This window comes from Poecilia mexicana, unplaced genomic scaffold (assembly GCF_051168715.1).
Source record: "Poecilia mexicana isolate PSO_F unplaced genomic scaffold, ASM5116871v1 scaffold_2, whole genome shotgun sequence".
Lineage (NCBI taxonomy): Eukaryota > Metazoa > Chordata > Actinopteri > Cyprinodontiformes > Poeciliidae > Poecilia > Poecilia mexicana.
Window position 1 is genome coordinate 28,554,234 of NW_028263371.1, and position 20,021 is coordinate 28,574,254.

The window sequence follows — 20,021 nt, forward strand, 5'->3', positions numbered from 1 at the left end:
TACATTCAGCCTCAATTGTTCATTTTTCAAAGCATTTGAATCTTAAATATTTTCTGGCCTGAATGAGACGAGGTAGAAACCACCCAGATACTAAAAGGAGATTCAATCCAGCTGCGTTAGGGCTGTCAGGCGGTGAAAACGAATAAAAACCAGTCAGGGTTCTGGATTTGATAAAACCACATGACTGCGAGTGGAGTAAACAAGGTGAGGACTGTATGCAGCGCAGCTGATGATGAGGATGATGATGATGATGTGCGCCCCTAACTGCTGGGTGGGAGGCAAACGGAGCCAGACAGCGAAGGGCTGACGTCACCCCTTTTTTCCAGCTCCTTGTCCCACATGCATCTTTAAAGAGTGGCTCTGCTTCCTGCTGCTACTGCTGCTGCATGCCAATTACAGGAAGAGACGGTGACTCACAGGAAGTGCGCGCGCTGCCAGCCTATGAGGAGCAATACGACGCTGGGTAATGGGTCTTTGATTGATGATGATGGAGAAACGGACAACACATATCTGTTTGTGTTTTTTGAAAGCAAAATGTTGCTCCGCTCTCATCAGATGGGATAAAGGCACTGCTGTTAATTATTTGATTGTCAAAGATGGTTTTCTAAAACTTAGAAGGGGGGGGAAACTCAAAGAAAAAGATTAAAGAAAAAAAAAAGCACCTGACTGTTGCTGTTTAACATGTGGAGCACGTTGCTGCGTGTCCTCAAAGCACCTCTGCTTGGATCCAGCAGTAAATGACTGCCAGCTGTGTGAGCGAGGCCGGGGTGCTGCCACCGTTCCTGAAATTTCCAGGTTTAAAAATGGGGCCGCACGTGCTTCACCCTGGCGGTCGGAGCTGTTCGTCTTTTCAGGAGGGCTGACGTTTGATCAGAGGCCTTTTTTTTTTTTTTTTTGATGGCTTCTCTGGTTATATTTTCCCTGGAACTGTTTTCTCATGATTTACCTCTCGCATCAACCTTACATTCAGGAAAAACAAAGAAGAAGCGTAATGAGTTCATCTAAAGTTGATCGAGCTTACGATTAACTGAGACGCTCCCATTTCAAAGAGAAACAAAAATACTGAATTTTCTCTTGTATGAAGAGGGTTGAGTGTCTTTCCTTAACATAAAAGGATAATATTTTCATAATATTTTTAAGAAAAAAAAAAAACAGTCACTAGATTTTAACATTATTTTGTGTCAGCTATATTGTACTGACTAAATAAACAGAAAATTGTGGTTTTCTCACGTTGTTTTCGTTTGGACCATTTCTCATTCCCGTTTTTGTATGTCCCCGCCATCTTTGTTTCTGTATCAACTGCCTCTGCTTAAAGCTGACCAGCGGAAGAAGGTCAAAGCGGACATTATTAGTTAACTGATTGGAACTCATTTTAATCTAATAATTCTATTTAATCATCAGTGGAGCCAGATATTTAGATACGATGTACAGAAATATCTTGTTTCAACTGTGGCTACTACTAAAAGCAAGCCGCAGGAATGTTTTCGTGCGTGTTTGCTTGAATGTCTGTGTCTGCGTCGCACACAAGCGGTACAGATGACGTCCCAGCTGCGGATGGAAGTGGCCTCATCGTTTCAGACAACAAGAAAGGTGGAAAATAAAACATGCAAAACAAAACCAGGAAGTGGTGCAACATAACACAAGTACTACTTGCAAATGTGGGAGCTCTGAAGAAGTGCTTTTCATTAGGAGTGGGTTGTGGTCTTTACCGGAAAAAAGAGGCGCTACTCAGGTAGCGTCCCTCTGCTTTTAAACTGTGTGGAAAACACCCACTCACCGGCTTTCACCCTGTGCAGCCGCATGGATGACTGGAGTATGGCTAAAGCTGCAGGTTTTGTTGCAGCTCACTATCGGGAGGCAGTACTTATTCAGAGCTCCAGGGACTGATAAAAGAAAGCTTTAAAAGGAGCAAACCTGATTGGCTGGTGCTGTTGCTGCGTAGGGGACACTTGTGGCAGGAGTTGTTGCTGCAGAGACAGTAGCAGGCGTAGCACTGTACATCATTGGGACTTTGTTTTTGAGGACGAAGGGGGAGGAAGGAGGGGAAGGAAGGGGTAGCAATGAACAGGTAGGTGGAGCATTATGGCAACCATGGCAACAGTCGTGGCGAGTGTTGACGGCAACATTTTGTCGATGGCGGTGGCGGAGGGAGGGAGGGAGAGAGAGAGAGAGAGAGAGAGAGAGAGAGAGAGCCAGCGAGCCATCGTTAGGGTTACACCGGCAGATGGCATGCAACCATTCACAATGCAAAGCCAGGAGGACAGAAAGAGAGAAGGACAGCATGGGAGGATAAAAAACAAACAAAAAAAAACAAGAGGAGAGAAGCTGATTACAATCACAAGTAAAGAAATTTATATGGAAAAAAAATCAGTTTTATGTCTTTCCCAGAGAAGTTAACAAGACGCATATTTTGATGCAAATTTAAACCAGTTGGCCTGACCAAGTGAACAGCAGGAAAACGCCACATGGCTACTGCCAAGAATATGCAATTCTGTCAAAACATGGTAAAAGTTCTTATTTATAGTCAGCGCCTTGCAATCAATATTTGACTTTTTCACATTTCATCACATTTCAACGCCAAATTGGGATTTAATGCGAGGCCAACCCACAGTAGGGCTTAACTGCGACGCTCTAGAGGTGCAAATACTTTTGCAAGGCGCTGTAGCTCCGCTTTGATGACTGCGTTTCCAGTTCTGTGGAATCTCTCTGGGAAACTGATTTAAATTTCCTGGTTAACACGGCACGGCAAAACAGAAGCCATATTAGAGCTCAGGAGTCAGCACTTTAATCGTAAACAAAAACAGTCGTTAGCAACAGAGTCAGTCGGTGGGGAAATAAGAGCTTGGAGCTGCAGCTCCTTCAGGTGATGCAAACTTAGCTTCAATAAATATCCAGAAATGCTTCAGAAAATATCTTAAGGGACTTTTCATCTCACCTGTAAGGGCTGCAGACCATAAATCAGCCTAAATGCATGTGTGTGTGGGTGTGGGTGTGTGTGTGAGTGAGAGAAAGAGAGAGAGAGCAGCGTCAGGACCTACCAAGACTGCTAGCAGGGGTCATGCACAACACTGACCCTGTTGTGTTTAAGCAGAGAACGACAGACAGAGAGAGAGAGAGAGAGAGAGAGAAAAGGGAAGAAATGGGTTAATTGAGGAGGAGGAGAACAACAAAGTTAGACAAGACAAAAACAAAAAGCATCAGTCAGCTCAGATGCTACCGTTACAGCCGTGACGCCAGCTAATAATGGAAGCAGTCAACAAAAGCAAGCAGTGGCGTTCTTCACTCGGAGCTCTGCATTAGTGGGCGGAGCTGCAACTAAACCCAGGCTGGAGGACACCAACCAGGAGCGGCGCGGAGTTTAACTTCAGGCAAGGCGCTATGAATGCGTGCAAAGTTCAGCTTAGACTCAGCTCTGTAGGTTCTGCTTTTCTGTTTTTGCAGTAATTAACGGTAAACTTTTGCAGGATCCCCCGGTGGCAACTGAGCACTGCGACTGAGTCGACTTGCTTAACCGAGGGGCGGGTCGTCTCAACGGAATGCAGAGATGGAAATTTCAGGTCAAACGAGGGGAAGGAAAAGTAAAACTAAAGGGGGGGAGCAAAACGGCAGCATCATGCAGAGCAAAAAGCACAGCTTTCCGTCCGGTTCTGGATTAAACTGAGATACTTTTCACACAGTTTCAGATCTTGTGAGAATTTTTTTTTTCCCTCTAGATTTTGGACAAACCCCACCGATACGAAAGCTTAAACATTTATAGTTTCAATGAATTAAAGCTTAAAAATATAAGATCCCTAGGGGTTAGATTATGTATACTGCTTGGCAAAAAACTTTTTTTTTTTTACATTCTGTGTTGTTAGAGCTAAATACTTAAACATGTCTTATTAGGGAATTAATGTAACAGACATTGTGCAAACCCTAAAGGAAGAGAAGTTTACTTTCAGCTCTTCAATAAAAACTAATGTTTCTCCTATCTGAGCTGTGGACAAAATAATTTCACAAAAAAGATGACTTCTGCTTTGTGTTGGCTTACCAACAAAACAAAAATGCAGAGAGAAAACAGAGCCAGGAATAATTTTGCAAGTTGTAAAGTTTTTAGTATCTTCTCAGGGTTGGAATGAAAAGGAAAACCTCAACTAATTTGGAAAAAAATTCAGACAAAATGGAGCCTAAAACATGGCACTTATCACGTTTTATAGACAGGAAGTGAATCAGAGCTGCTCCACACGACAACAAACAGACTTCCTTTGTAGCCGTGAAGCCTCCAAAAGATGGGTTTGTGATTAATCTGATCGCCAAGACCTGTCTGCAGCTGTGTGCCACGTGCATGAAGTGATCGACCTTACCTGTGGGAAAGAAAGCGGGCTGCTGGAGCTGTGCGTTGGCCAGCGCCTGTTGGTAGTGCAAAACACTGGGGTTGAACAGAGAGCTGGCTCCGTTGCTCTTCTCAAGTGCTGGTCTCTTTGGTAGCGGCTGGAGGACGCCGTGGGGGAACGCCTTGACACACACACGCAAACAGAAGCACAAGATTTGAGCTCCGCACTCACTTGAATCGACACTAGAATTATTGTAAAAGTGTTATTTTTCTCTATGCACGGCACAAAAAAGAAAACCAGAAAAGAACGGCAAGAAATGGAAACACATTAAAGACAGCTGGAATTATTTTAGCTTTACGTTCGTTGCTACAAAAACACAATCTAGAAATGCCACAGGTAAGGTCTACACATTAAAAAAAAGTGTCTTACTGGGTTTCACAACAACAAAAGAGCCAAATTAAATTCTGTGAGTAGCTACAAGTACAATTAAAGAAGCTACATGCAAAGCAAAAGGTGAAAGGTCCAAGTACCAGGTCTACAGTTGCCTCGAGGGGTCGCTTCATTGCTTTGGCAGTCGACTGAGTCTTTAATTAGCAGGCAGCGAGCACATGATGGCAGTGGGCCAATGGGAGTCAAGCGTATTAACATACAGGTAACAGCAAGCAGAGGTGCATCATGGGGGACAGCATTGCATTGTGGATAGGTGAGAAGGAAAAAAAACAAAAACAAAAATAATCTGAATGCCAGTATACCACATACAAAACAATAGGCATGCACATAAACAAAAAAATTGCTTTCATTTAACTGTAAAGAAACATAGCTACTATATTAATTAGTACAAAAGCAAAACAAAAAAATAAAGAAAAAGCAAAATAAGGCAGCTATAATATTAGATCCTACGACTAACACAGCTGTTTATCTATTTGATATCGACGCATGTGAAAATTTTAGATAAGAGATTAGCGCAATTGTAGCAGTTCTGACCAAAACGAGAGAAAAAAAACAACAACAGCTCAACGTTGGGAAAAAAATTACACAAGTTGGAGTTTAATAACAGAATGTGGAGCTCTGTTTATTCCAAATGTTTACGTGGGGTAAAAATTTAGACATTAACATGAATAAATGCTGACTAATTTACCTGAATGCTGCAAAAACAAAACAAAACAAAACAAAACACATGAATATGACGCTCCATGCACAAGCCTCTTGCTTGATGTATGTGGATTTTTTTTTCCCCTCACTTGTGTAACTGTTTCTCGTTGTTAACAAACAATGCATTGCTGATGCGCTGCGGTGTTAACAGACTTCAAAACACTGGTTAGTTCAAATGAAAGATGGTCTATTGATTGAAAAGTGACATGAAAAGCAAAGATGGCTGCGCTTGACTTGCAATGAGGAAGGAGGTCACAGCATGGCAAACAACACATAACGTGGCACAGCAACAAAAACAAAAAAAAAAAAAAACAAAAAAAAAACGACTCACTGCAACTGCGTCGGTCGGAGTGCGATATTGTCTAGTGGACACGTTTGGGAGTTAAAGGTACTGATCTTTCCCTATTTTTAGCGGCGCATCTGCGCAGGTTTTATGGATCTGCTGCGATAAAAGTGCCGCAGCTCAGGCGGAGGAGGGCTCAAAGACAATTGGATTAAAGATGCTGACTCGGCAACTTGTCCCGAGGTTAACCCTCTTCACCTCTAGCGCAGGTCGGAACAGCTGAAGGTAGTTTGGGAATTGGGTCATAAAGATGATAAACTGAAGCGTGCGAGGGCCGCATATACAGAGATTGCGAAGCAGGGGGGGAACAGAAACTCGCTTTTCTTTTACTGCTACAGCCGCAAACTTCAGCGTATTTTATCGAAGCTTTATGCGATCGACACCAAGTGGAAGAAAAATGACGATTTCCATTGTTTTTTTAGAATAAAAAAAAAAAAATCCAAAAACGGAGGATTTCAGCTATATTCTGCCTTCCTGAGTCAATGCTTTGTGGAGCCTCCATCAATCTACAGACTGAAATCATTTCGGATTTTAATTTGCATTGAAATCTGGAAAAAAAAATGTACTGAAGATCTGATGTTCTTCTGTTAAGATGTCGAACCTCCAGTCTCATCACAAGACAACCTCCACAGCATGACGCTGCCACTAACGTGTTTCACTAAAGGTATGGAATAGGTTTTTTTTTTTGTAGTTGTTGTCTTTCAAGCCACACTATGGCGTCATATAATGGTCATTGTAGGTAGAAAAAACAGGAGGTGTAAATTTCTGCCAAAAACCTAAAAAAAATCTCAGATGTTTTCTAGAAAAAAAAAACAAGTAAATATGTGAGCTCTGAAAGACAAAAATTTACCCGCAAAAAACCCATAAGTATTGTGATTATTATCAGAATTTTTCCAGGAAACAACTAGGACATTTCTGAAAAATCTGAAGCTCAGAAAATTTCCAAAAGTTGAACATGTTCAAGCTTTTCCATTTTTTTCTACACAATTTCTGAGATTAATCTCAAAATTTCAGAAATCTACTCCTTCGTTTTTAACACCAACTATGGCCCCAATACGCTAAAGTACACACCATGTATCACTTTTCTTCTGCTTTAAAATGAGTGAGTTAATGTAAAGCAAAAAGCTGTCCACCGAAGTGTTTAAATACGGCTTTCTGCCTTCTACTGGCTTGTAAAGGAAAGAGAAGGACAGCAAGCAGCGATGGAGTCAGCCAATGAGAGCTGCAGTGTGCGCAAGGCGTAAAGCATGCCCATGCCACGGAGGAAAAGAAAATCAGTCAGTCAGCACACTGGCGCAGTGCAAGGTGTGCAGGTGGAGCAGCCAGCGGACCAATCAAAACAAGACACTCGATGCCTTGGGGAAGACGGGGAACGGACAAAACTGTACGCCGTGCTCAAGAGTTTTAACATCCTCATCTCCCTTCTCCCCCCCCGATCGGCGGCGGATGACTCAACCCAACGGAGGGTAAAACTCCCGCCACGTCATGCTACATCCAACCCTGATTCAATTTGCAACCGATCTGCAGAGAGCTGCACTTATCACCGAGCAGCAAAGTGGGATGGGGGGAGGGGGGGTTGAGCCGACGCATTGTCTCCGTGCGAACCAAGGGCATTGGGAAATAAAAGGAGGCTGCAGTGAAATAATAACAGATTGTTCTTGCGGCGTCAACGCTGATCTGTTTAGGTCTCGCTAAACCCCGTTTGTCGCATCCAGCCGCCCCTCTTCGGGATGACTATTGTCAGTGAATTGTTCTCTAGAGTCCACTAGAATCAATCAGCAGAGGACAGTAATAAAGCAGGGCTCCACATTGCATGTTGAGGGGGATCTGTTACAGTAAGCGAGAGGTGTTTGGAATCTTTCTAAGTCAAGATTATTTGGACTGATGAGATTATTCGCAAATGGTGAAAACGTTCAGAAAATTTTTTTTTTTACAGTGCGTCACTAAAAGTTATAAAGCTAGAAAAAGGAGACCTAAGCATATTGATTAAAAGCATCACTGAAAAAAGGTAAAAGTGTGCATTTCCTGCTCTGCCTGAGGTAAAAGTGGGTGGCCAGCAGGGCGGCGCTCTCACCATGGCTGCAGCCGTGGCTGCAGCTTGTGCGGCCACGGCCGTCTGGTTGGCCTGGTGCTGGGCCGCCTTGATCTTGGCCTGCAGGTGGGCCGGGGGGTGGAAGTACTTGCACTTCTCGCGGGAGCAGCGGCTCTTGATGTAGTCCATGCACACGGTGACCGTGTTGTCGCTGGTGTCGATCATGGGGCTGTCGCTCGGGTGGGCGAAGCGGCAGTCCGTCTCGCCGCGGGCGCAGTTGCCCCGCTGGAACTCACGGCAGACCTGGCATTACAGGGAAAGGAAAAGAAGACGATTAAAAGTCAATGTCACAATAATTTTTAAACATTTATTGCAATGAATTTTAAACTGTGCCATTTGTTTTGCTTCTGTAAGCAATTTCACTTTTTCAGGTTTGTCTGTTAGCGCCTAAGCGTGGTGCGTTTACTGACCAGTAAAAGATCAGAGTTTTGTGCTTTAAATAATACAATTCCAGGCACCAGGTTGCTAAGAGACATCTTGTGCAAAACAGTTTCTTTTTATAGATAAAAAAAAAAGTTAAGAATGAAACAATCAAAAGCCTCAAATAGCATCTAAAACTGAAGCAACTCGGAATCAAAAGTTTTAACGAGTCAAGCATCAGGATTGCAAACTGAAAGTGCAGTTTGCAATCCAAGTAGAATTTAGTTTTTTCTGCCGCAATGACAAAATACATGAAAACACAAGATCAAACATGTCAGACATGTTCCTTAAATCAAGCGGAGCTGCTAAACCTGCTTCAATTAAAACACATATACGAATGTTAAACACACTCGTATTTACACACAAAGTACGCCTACGTGTTTTTTGGGCAAAAAAAGTTGCACACACATGAGCATGCGTTTGTCGGCTTGTGTGTAGGAGGAGTGCACACGTGTCTCAGAGGGATACGGCTTAATTAAAGCCAGCTCCATTCAGTTGCTAAGTGATGGCACTCCTGCTGAAAAACACATACAGGCACACGCCCACGCGTCACCTTCAGGTCTTAGGTAGATTACTGTTTATCTTGATAAATATGGTGCAGAAAAAAAACAAAAAAAAAAAAAACGTCCTCCTCATGGATTCTTTCACAATCCCAGTTATTGTTTGCCAAGAGGGCAGATGGAGACATTCAGAGTTGGTTTTCGGCATCCCAGTTCGACTGCGGCTGTCTAGCAAACTACCACTTTGAGTGGAGTTAATTCCAGTTTGGATCACTGTGAATTATCATTCCTCATTTTCACATCGCGGCTCTGAAGGAAGTCGAATTATTCAAGAAACGTATGTTCAAGGGATGCTGGAGTTTGTACTAACTTAAGCACTGACTTGTTTAGCAACAACAACAAAAGAAACCCCAAAAACATTTTGTTCGGGTCACCTCCAGTTTGTCGGCACGCAGGAGTTTCTGGTTGGAGGAGGAACCTGCCGTCACTGATACGGGTGGGCTGCCGGGGACGATGACGGGAGTGCTGGGCAGGATGTCTGTGGGGACCAGGCCCATGCTGTGGGACATCGGGGTCAGGTAAGGCGTGTAGCTCAAGCCTGCGCTGGATCCAAGGCCCTGGCTGACCGGAAACGTCTGCTGAAGACGGAGACAAGATCAGAGATTTCTCTTTGCAGCGTTCGAGTAAAATGCAAAGGCGCTGAAGAACGATGAGAAGAAAGAGAGAAAAGAGACGAGGAGAAAGCTGGAACCTGATATTTACTCTACAGAAAAGAAGATCGAACCCTTTGTTTTTTTTTGTTCTTTTTTTTTTTTACTGTCTGACATTAAGCAGGTCAAAAAATGATTTCTTGTTTGCTAAATGTCAGAATAATGAGCGAGGTTTTGCTAATTACTTATATTGATGTCGTGGCTTTCTAAGCTTCTCATCGGGTAACTCACAACAACCATGATTTTAAACAAGAACTTCTTTCTTGGGGGGGGGAGTAGCAACAATAGCAATCTGCCAAAATATTAGGAAATGTTAAAAGTTTATTCTGATTTAATGTCCTTCAGTGAAAAATATCAGGTACAGCTGTACAGAGCTGTGGTTGAGGAAGATGAGAGGAAAGGCGGGGGTGGGGGGGATTGATGACGGGTAGAAAGATGGCCAGGGTAAAGGAGAGGGGTATGTTTCAAAGAGGACGCAGTAAGAGCGGAAAGTGAGTAAAAAGGTTGCTTTTTTTTTTTTTTTTTTTAGTTTTTTCAACCTCTGTGCATCCTGGAAAGATTTTGCTGAGCAGGCATGTTCTGTTTTAGTCACGCCTGGGTGTACACAGATGCAGCTGAACACATCCACACCTGGAAGAGCAGCTCCCAGCGTTAAAGCAACAATATTTCTAATGGCTTTTGAGCCTGACAGCAGGAGTCAGTGTGTGTCATTCTTTCTTTCTTTTTCATCCCCCCCCCCTGCACTGACCACGGGCTGCATGGTTGTTCCGGGGATCATGAACTGCATCTGCTGAGCCAACATGGCGGCCGCCGTCTTCTGCTGGATCAGGTTGTTCCGGCCGTTGATCTCCAGCTGGGTCTTCAGGTGAGCCGGAGGGTGGAGGTATTTGCAGTTCTCTCGCGTGCAGCGTCCCTGAGAACAAAGAACACGCAAAAAAAAAAGTTGGAAAGATTTTCAAAACAGAACCTAAAGCGTTATGCAAATGCCGAGTGTGAAAAGACCACAAGAAGCAACTTTGTGTCAATCCTGCGGAACAGAAGCTTCTGGTCTCTGTAAAGAAGCATTTTTTTTTTTCTGATTTTAAAAGATAAAAAAAAAAAAAAACAGCGCTTGATTTGCCAGCTTGTTATTTCTGCTTGGTGTTGGTCGCGCTTTCATCAAAAACACGCCGCCCACAAAGTCGTCGGGGCGGACGGGGAAAAACGAGGACAAAAAGAAGGATGAAGGCTGGAGCTCTTGTTCTTGTCGATCTCGGAAATTCATCTGAAAGTCAGACAGATGTGGTCGCACGGAGGGTCGGCCTCGCCAAAATCCCGCCGGACAAACACAATTAGTCTGCCAAAGCAGAGGCCAGTGTCTAACACACGACGATCCACCACCACGGGGGAGCTAACTGCAAGAATGAGAGAGGCTGACCTGAGGGAAGATGGGAAGGAAATCTGGGTGCAGGCATGCAGAGTGGACTGATATGGATTAGACACAAGACAGAGCGGGAGAGGACACGACATGGCAGGCATGACACGGCGGGTCTTGGCTAATGTGAAAAAGGGAAAAGGGAAGCGGCGATAAATTAGAATCAGTGTAGCGTGAGGAGGTCTGCTGCTCTGTCTAAATAGCTCTTAACTCCGTGACACAGAGCAGCTTCAGCACCGTGTCCCAATTAGCAACATCCCCTCTCATCGCAATCCCGCTAATTTCCTCTTATGAGGAAATATGACAGGCCTGCCCAGTGTCAACGCTCTGATCGGTAATGACTGAGTTTAATTACTCGCGAGCGTGTGTGTCCATGTGTGTGTCCTGAACGCGTCACATAAAACAACAGGATACAAAAGAAGTTCTCGCAATTTATTTATTTACCTGATAATCACCAAAATAGGACGATTTGTGATTCATGCCACACTTAGATTTAGGTCTGGGCTTTGACTAGGCCATAAATAAACTATGATACAAACATTCAGCAGCTACCTTTCCGATCCACCTCAACGCTTGTTCTGGCAAAATCGAATGTATTTGGAGCCGCAAAATGCACAAAAAAAGATAACATGATTTTCATTACAATTTTTGCTCATGTTGAGAAAATATGTTTTAATTTTTAAATTGAAGATGCTTTGTTTTATTTTCCAGCTCTATTCCCGTTTAAATTCGGCTTCAAATTCTATATTTAGGTCGTAAAAACAAAGAAAAATATGAAAAAAAAACATTATAAACACACTTTATTCAATGGAACAATCCTTATTTATGCAAAAATGGTGTCAAGAAAGAAAAGTGTATAAATAGAGAAGGAAAATTAAATGTCATGAAGGCAGGAAGTGCTCCAGTAGCAGTCAGTCTTCCAGTTAACCTGAAGAAGCCTCCGACTGACTTTTGCAGCCTCACAGGTTTTACTTCAGATTGTCACTATTAGCAAATTCATTTTCCATTCCAAATCAGCCTCTAGTCACACCGCTCTAGTCAGGTCGTAGTAATTAGGGTTATATTGAAATGCAAATCACAGTTCTGTGGGACAACTCCAACTAGCGTTACGGACGCATCCCATGGGAGTTTGACGCAAAAATGAACAGCAGAATAATATGGATTATTTCTGTTCACATTTGGTAGCTCAGTAGTGCTGCGACAGGGATTTGGTGCTGATGCTCAACCTGCTCCAGAGCTTTGTTCTTTCCTCTACGATACGTGGGCAGACAAACAGAAAAAAATACTTTTAATCAAGCACGGCTCTAGGTATAATCCTGTTTCGCAGCGCAAACAGCCAATGCTCTCCAAGTCTCGTCGAGGGGAGAAGTAATAAAAAACGGGCTTTCTTGTGCTGCAGGAGCGATATGAAAAGCAGCCCACAGAGCTTCAAACACCGTCGGCGACGTTACAGTAGCTTTTCACTTAAAAGGTCCGAACGTTAATGTTTCTACACCTGTGTGACCTATGAACTCTGCTGTAATGATGCTGAGGCAGCCTCAAAGACCAGATGTAAGAGCTGCAGTGAGCCACTGATGCGTTCACGCTCCTCCTTCATGCTTCGAGCACACACACAATCACACCTTCCCACACACGCGCATACCAAATCACTAGCAAGGTTCACACACACAATCATAGGCATGCGTGCGCACAGAAATCTGGAGTGTCTGCTCAGACTTCTTCAAAACAGAGGAATAAAGTCACCCGTTTAACCCGACAGCTGAACGCAAAAAAAAAAGAAGTAATAATTGGACCCTCATGATTTGCACCGTGAAATGATGCGGTGGCCTCGCGCATCAGCGGGCACCAGGAAGAAAGCGTAGGCCGGCGCGAGTGTGCGGGGCGGCGGGGGGGGGGGATCGCGTGGGAGGGTGTGAGAAAGGGGAGCCGGAGCCGGGTGATGAAGCTGCGCTCTGGACGTCATCCCAGACCGAGGCTGCAGGGAAGCACGCCGTCGCCATGGCGCCCTGCAGAGATCAAAACAAACCCAAGACCCTCCTGATGAACTTAGGTAGACTCAGAAGAAAGGCAGCCACTCTTCTCTTTTGGCCTGTATTCTGTTTGTTTGCAGCCAGAGCAGGAGAGAGAGAGAGAGAGATGCTTCATGGAATTGCTCATCGTTTGAAGCAATGAAGTAAAACTGCGGTGAAGAGACTTGGGAGAGTGGTTCAAATCTCACTAAGTGCAGGCTTTTTTTTTTTTTTTTTTTTACCGGAAAACCACCTCGACTTCAAGTATGTGGTTTGACAGCCATCTCAAACTGCTCCGGTCTTTGCAGAAATTTCTATTGTTCCTCTCCTCCTTTGTCTCAGGGGCTGCCACTGTACTAATAATCTTAATGTTATATTATGAAAATCTGTGAATGGAGAAAAGCGTTGAGCTTCACTGCGTTTTATTTGGTTGTCATCAAGTCAAAGGTTAAGATGAAAAAAGAAAAAAAAAAGACATATATGGACAATCTTTGGGCTGGATGTGTTTGCCAGTAAAATATTATAAAGAGAAAGCGTTCAAGTTTTTCTTAGTTAATGCCGTTTGTAACTGTTTAACACGCTGATCAAACTATCATATGCATACATCAAACATATTCCTCTTTGGATGTAATTAAGTTAAATGTGTAAGAAAAGAAACAATACTCTAAATAAGGAATTTGCATATCAAATTCATTCTTAAATTGGCTAATTAAGTCATAATTAGAGAGCGAGCGTGCCTATTTGAAATCAGCAAATTGCCCCAAAACCTTCTATTTTCAGGAAATGAAGAACTATTTATGTATTATTACACAATCTGCCGCAGTCATTTTGTTTTCAAAGGATTTTTAGCATACTGCCCAAATAACCTCTTACTATAATAACGTATTGCCAGAAAGCGATTATATTATTGGCCCAAAAACCTCATTACATTTTTGGCCAGTTATTATGTTATTGGCTTTAATATGTTTAAAATGGACCAAATTATTAAGCCACGGGCTGTTATTACATTATTGGTTGCTAAAGGGCGTAACTACGTTCAGATAAGCTCAAAAATTACTTGTTGCTATGGAGATTTATGATCACAAGATGCAATATGGTGGAGATTTTTTAAAATGTCTATTAGCATCATCTTCACTGTCATTAATGGCTGAAATAAATCTGGATTATACTTCAAATCTTTTTAAACCTAACTGTAGATGTTAGTTAGTTAGTTAGTTAGTTAGTTAGTTAGTTAGTTAGTTAGTTAGTTAGTTCTCTACTCTTTTCCACTTTACAGAGTGTTTCAGTTTATTCACTCCCCAGGGAAACAAGAAGTCATGGATTACTGATTTTAAATAAATCTAAATAATTACTCTAAAATTTAATAAGTTACTGAAATTTGCAGGGTGTCATCATACAAATCAAATGTAAGTACAGACATTTAATAAATCTAAATATTATTAAAAGGTCAATTTATTTTAGGAACTTTATCACTAGTAAAACCATCATATAGATTTAATTACAAACTAATGAATAATTAAAAGCCTTTACTTCCGTTAAATATACTTATTTTCCAATTGCATTACTGAAAACATGACATTTAAAATACAAAAATTGTGTCACCCCAATAAAAAAAAAAATAAAAAAAATGTGGGCTTTATGAAAATCCTAAATTGCTTAAAGTTACTTTTAATAGGGCGCATATTCTAATTTCCTGAATAAGACAGTAATGTAGAACTTTTTCTTGACATTTAAAATGGTAGCAGGCATTTTATGATGAACTTGCATAAATGAACACAGTGAAGAAAATCTCGGTTATGCAGGCACAGATAAAAGTGGAAACTCAAATGATAAATCTACAAAACCACAAACAAACTATAAAGCTATATTAAAAACCACCATAAACTCGTTCACGGTGCGCTCTGGCTTCAAGAAGCTGTTTATGAAAAGAACGGCTGAGAACACCTCAGCGGTTCACGCAGCCGCCTTAGGTGTAGTCATAGCTACATGGTGAAATTACACCTTTTCACCTGCTCACGCGGCTGCTTATTATCGTAGGCATCACGGTGTCTCCCACGTGTGCGGACGCAATGATCCATGTTTTGGGATGGGTTAATAACTGCTGTGATTTAGATTGGATAATCACCCCCTTGCATGGCGGGGAGAAACAAACGTCAAGGAGGGAGTGATCAGAGACAAACGATCAGGTGCTTCCTGACAGGGAAAGCTGCTCACAACATCTAGCTCAGTTATCATTTAGAAAATCAACTCATACACACAATTTTGCTTATTTTTAGAACTTAAGAAAGTGACTTGTTTAATCTTTAAAGGGGGAATAAAATCTGGACAAGATTTCTACTACTGCCTGGTCCTTCACTAGTGTGTTCAAACACTGAATTTCTTAATAACCAGAATTCACTTTATACACAACGACAGATCTTTGCTGTCGGCTACTGCGGCGGCGATTTAGATTTCGCCAATGCACAGATGGGGGCACAGAAAAGAAAACAAACAAGGCAAACATTTATCATAGTAAACATGCTGCCATGGGGAGACAAAAAAAAACTGTAATGGAGGGAAGAGAGGGACATTATATCTCCTCAAACATGACATAGAGATCACAGTATTTAGCTGAGCGAACTGTGATGTTTGGATTTATTTTAGCTCCAGCTGGGAGAAAACCTGAAAGGGAATGAATGATGGTGCCACCACCATGTTTCACTGTGGAGGTGCCGTGTTCAGAGTGCTAGTTTCCCACAACACAAAAGGTTCACCTGACGAGCGCACCTGGTCAGTTATGTCTTCATTGGGTTTCATCCCAAGTGCCAGGGACTTTTGCCTGTCGCTGCTGTTTGTCGCTCCCTGTTTGTTGACAGTTAACTAGCTAGCTAGCTAGCAAGGTTTTATTGTTAGCTAATTAGCAGAAGCCTCAACTGCCTTGAGTGGCAGAACACAATGAGGGGAAAAAATGCCAACTTAAATTGTTTTAAGAATTTGAGACATTTTAAGGTCTTAATTTTAGACACAGGAATTTAAGACTTCATGGATGAAAGGACGCCCTGAACCCTGCTGGACTAAAAGAAGCAGAGAAATGTTTTCAGGCTGATTCCATGTCCATCTGCTTGACTTTCAGCGGGATTCCTCAACAACTACCCAGCTGCGTTCAGGGAAGCTCATTGGAGAGGTGGAACACAGCCATATCTCTCGCTAGAAGGCCTTTCCGCGACCCCCTGCCATCTCCTTCATTGGTGAATGGTCAGAGCGATGGCCGTTGTGTGTTTGTGGGTGGCGCAGACACAGAGGTCCAGTCTTCCGCCCTGCTCTGAAGAATAGCGCTTCAGTTGTGGGCCTCTCCCTTCACCACTGTAACATTTGCATTTTCCTCCCTCAATGGGTGCTTTATTTTAAGGTCTGCCCAAGACAGAAAGAGAGACCGCCTATAGGCCGCCGCCGACCGAGGAGCTGTAAAAGTCCTCATAAACGTGACTGGGAACGCCTTCGTGTTGCACCGCTGTGCTTCTAGTAGGACTTAATAAGAAGGCTGGTGTCCTGGTGCGTTTTCAAGATGGATATGCATAAAAGAAGCAATTGCTTCCTTTCCCTCATCAACACTTCAACCTAAGAAACAATATTGACGCATTACGAAACACCTAGGGAATCTGCAATGTGTGTGTGTGTGCATTTAATTCCACAGTACGCCTTCGGTTTATTCCTTTAGCTTTGCATATCTTAAGTCCTGGTGTCTTAACAGTGATGACTTGATCAATGAGAGTCTGTCTGGCGTTATTGGCAAGATGCTGTCCAGAAAGGACGATCCCAAAGAAAGAGCTTAGAAACAAGCAGGGTCAGCAGTAAAAAGCGAGCCTTTTCTTAGTTATAGACAACACAGCAACGTTTTCTCTAAGGGAGCAGTACCTGCGGACAAAAACACACTGAAATCAGCCAAAGTTTTCAGGCGGCACTGTGACGCCACCGCAGATGCACAAGGGCGCGATACCTTTATGTGCAAACGGAAGGCCTCTGTAAGGAGCTGACGCAAATCGTTCTGACATGAAACCTTTGAAAAGTGTAATCTCCTTCCAGCTTAGCCAAAGAACCTCCTGTATTCCTTCCTTCCGAATCTCCTCACATCTCGGTTGTCTCAGTGTACTTCAGTGCCTGTCTCTGTAGTGTGCCATTTATGTCTACCCTGCAGGTCAGTTGCCATGTTAAAAAATAGCACAAAAACCTGTTTCACGCCGTTCTGTTTTGTGCTTGATGTTTTGCTTACAGATGTTTGTATGAGTGGCTATAAATATCCACACAGAAGATCTTCTAGCTATACAGACACAAAGGAGATTCAGGTTCCAGGTGTTGGTGACTTACATTTACATTTCTCACACAGAAAACAGCTGCTGCTGGATTGCCTATTTTAGACCTTCTCATCCCGTCTCCCGTTTGGTTCTTAGTATCTATGTACTAATCTTGTCATGTCCAAATCTGAAGCAATATTGGGGCTCCTTTATGTTTTTCATACTATTAAATTCCTAGAGTTCTTAAGAGTTACGGCGGTGGTCAGGCTTTAAAAATGGGAGGAAGTAGGAAAGGAAGAAAGGAAGGAAGGGAGGAGAAAAGAAAGACGGTCGGCCAGATGGATGCATAGATGGATGGCAATTAAATGAAATGATAGACGCGCACAAACAGACGGCAATCAAATGGACGTAGGGATGTTTGTTCCTGACCATCACTTGTTCTTGATGGTCATACCCTCCTCTTGTCCTGGCTCAATTTACTCAAAGGCTCTCCACAGACACCAACCGGTGCTTATGGGATGCCCTGTGGCTGCTCACCTGGAAACCACTTTGAAGCAAGCCTCCCATCCATAGGTCGCCAGCACTTCTGTGCTCAGAAGACCGAAAAAGGTCCCGGTTAAGTAGTGTGGCTCTGGGTGCACATGGACAGGGATCTGCTTCATCCTCCAAGACAGAGAGAGACTCCTCTTGAGGATCTTGTTTTGTTTTTGCCTGGCTCTAATGGATTGGTTTGAACTAATGGGTCCGTTCGAAGCGCTGCTGCCCCAGGACTGCAGGAAACACTGAAAATCCATTTTGAAATGATAGCCAAAAGCTTTTTGCTTACATTTCGACTGGTAATGGAGATCAAAGATCAATGTTGAGTACTGGGTAAGCGCTAGTCATTTAAATGTAAAAAACAAAGCTGCTGTAAAAGCCCAGCACCAGGTTCATTTCAGCTTTAATTATGCCGTACGCAGGTACGTCTGCTTGCCGATGAGATTACACTGCTATTAAAAATAATAAGTAAGGACACAAACATAACAATATCACGCAGCGGACCTGTTACAATTGAAACTACATTTCCTTTCACCCACACTTAAAGCAGACACATAAGACGTTGCATCAGCGGTAATTAAGTGTCTTTGTTTCACCAGTTGTAATCCCGCAGATGAAGGAGTGGCATTGCTGCTGACACGCCTGAGATTACCCAAGGATTAAAAAAAAAAAACAGAAAAGGAGACAGAGACAGAAGGGTGAGATTGAGGCGTGATAAACTATATTGCAATGTTTCTTCTTGTTTGTCCTTGGATATCATCACATCTTTCTTCACTGAAAGCAAACACACCTCACAAGCTGAGGTGTGTATGAAGTACCTGAAGCAGCAGAATCTCCCCCATCTTTAACGTCTCGCCCGCCGTTTCTTTGATCGCGTTGTTTTTTTTCCCCAGTAGATCTGTGCGGTAACGTCTCAGAATAGCAGCAGAGAGGGGTGTGCATCAGCTGAAGATCACATGCCTGTGTTATCATCATGCAGCACTGGCTCTCTTGGAGCTTGTGATCAGCTAACTCAGGTCAGGCACTTATTGAATTCCAAGTGATACTTCAAAGAACGGTGCTATACAGGATGAAAATAGGGTTGAGACTAAGATTTCTGCTGAATGTTGTGTGATTTAACAACCATTCCAGGTTTAACGCTTACACTGAGTGCTACGGTTTAGAATTTTGTCCATCAACTGAGTTTTGATTTTACTGGAAAACAGAGGGGAAAAACAAAATTTAGCTGCTGGTTGAGGTACTGCGGGGTATCTGCAGGTTTCAGCAAGTCAAATGTAAGACTTTAAGGCCTTTTTGAATAAAACGTGAAGCGTTTTATTCCCTATATTTATAGAGAACTATAAATATAGGGAATGGTTGGGGCTGGCAGTAGAAGTGAGCCAGTTGCAAAAACAAATATCGCCCAGTCAACTGGATATATCCACCAATGATTTCCCAAAAAGGTAGCTAGATAGCTAACTAGCAAGTGTATATTAGCAGCTACTTCCTGTGCGCCTTTAGTCAGTCACTTTTAAAAGAGAACAGAAGAAAAAAAATCTACATACAAGTTGAATAGTCCTCCCACAACATCAGACCTGTAATTAGCATATTAAAGACCAACTTAGATTTTTTTATTAACTTAAGACAGTTTAAAGCCTTCAAGTTAGTGATTTTCACCTAGTGGCAATTGGCAATTAAATTTTTCCATAACAGTACAACGCCAGCTCTGAATCTCTGCGTTTCTTTTGAGCGATGGCCCCGTTGTGAGGCACCTGCTAATCCAGCCGGATGCCGGAGTCCTGCTTCAGTTAATCTGATCATCTGACACCTGCTGAGACATGAAACCCACCCTCTAGACTTATTTAATCTCCACATACAAGCAGGCATCAATGCATGGAGGGTCACCCTCTAGCTAGAATTTCCAGGGTTAGATTACGATACTGCAGTGAAAGCTTATTATTGTTAATTTTTAGGGGAGTTTTTATGCGTCTTTTCTTGGGGTGCCAACAAATTTGCCTGCATCCAGACACTTAAAATGAGATGATTGTCTTACTTTCCCACACCTTTAGATCTCTCTGCAAGTCCTGCAGCTTACAGGCAATGTCAAACTGGTGAAAGAGTCCACAGAAGTAGGTTAGATGTCGTTGATGGCCCACTTTGAAAAGAACTGTGTCGCATCCCCCAAGAGGGACGCAGCAGAAAGGTCTCACTTCAATTCCCTCGTTTTTTACATTTACAAACAGATTTCAAACACTCCTTAATGAACAAAGCTTAAACAAAA

General features: G+C 42.8%; 1 protein-coding gene across 11 annotated transcripts in view; it reads right to left on the reverse strand.

Annotated features, from left to right (window-relative positions):
* Nucleotides 1-20,021, reverse strand: part of mbnl2 (muscleblind-like splicing regulator 2) — a 42,735-nt gene that overhangs the window by 5,656 nt on the left and 17,058 nt on the right. For 2 of the 11 annotated variants that reach the window (XM_088013718.1, XM_015002995.2), the window contains exons 3-9: nt 10,279-10,443; nt 9,255-9,458; nt 7,883-8,143; nt 4,844-4,897; nt 4,344-4,494; nt 3,039-3,074; nt 1,915-2,009 (exon numbers count right to left, since the gene is read on the reverse strand). In XM_088013718.1, the coding sequence (XP_087869844.1) occupies nt 1,915-2,009; nt 3,039-3,074; nt 4,344-4,494; nt 4,844-4,897; nt 7,883-8,143; nt 9,255-9,458; nt 10,279-10,443 (966 nt within the window). The remainder of the gene's footprint in view (nt 1-1,914; nt 2,010-3,038; nt 3,075-4,343; nt 4,495-4,843; nt 4,898-7,882; nt 8,144-9,254; nt 9,459-10,278; nt 10,444-20,021) is intronic. The other 9 variants (XM_015003000.2, XM_088013720.1, XM_015002992.2 and 6 more) reach the window with 9 other exon arrangements.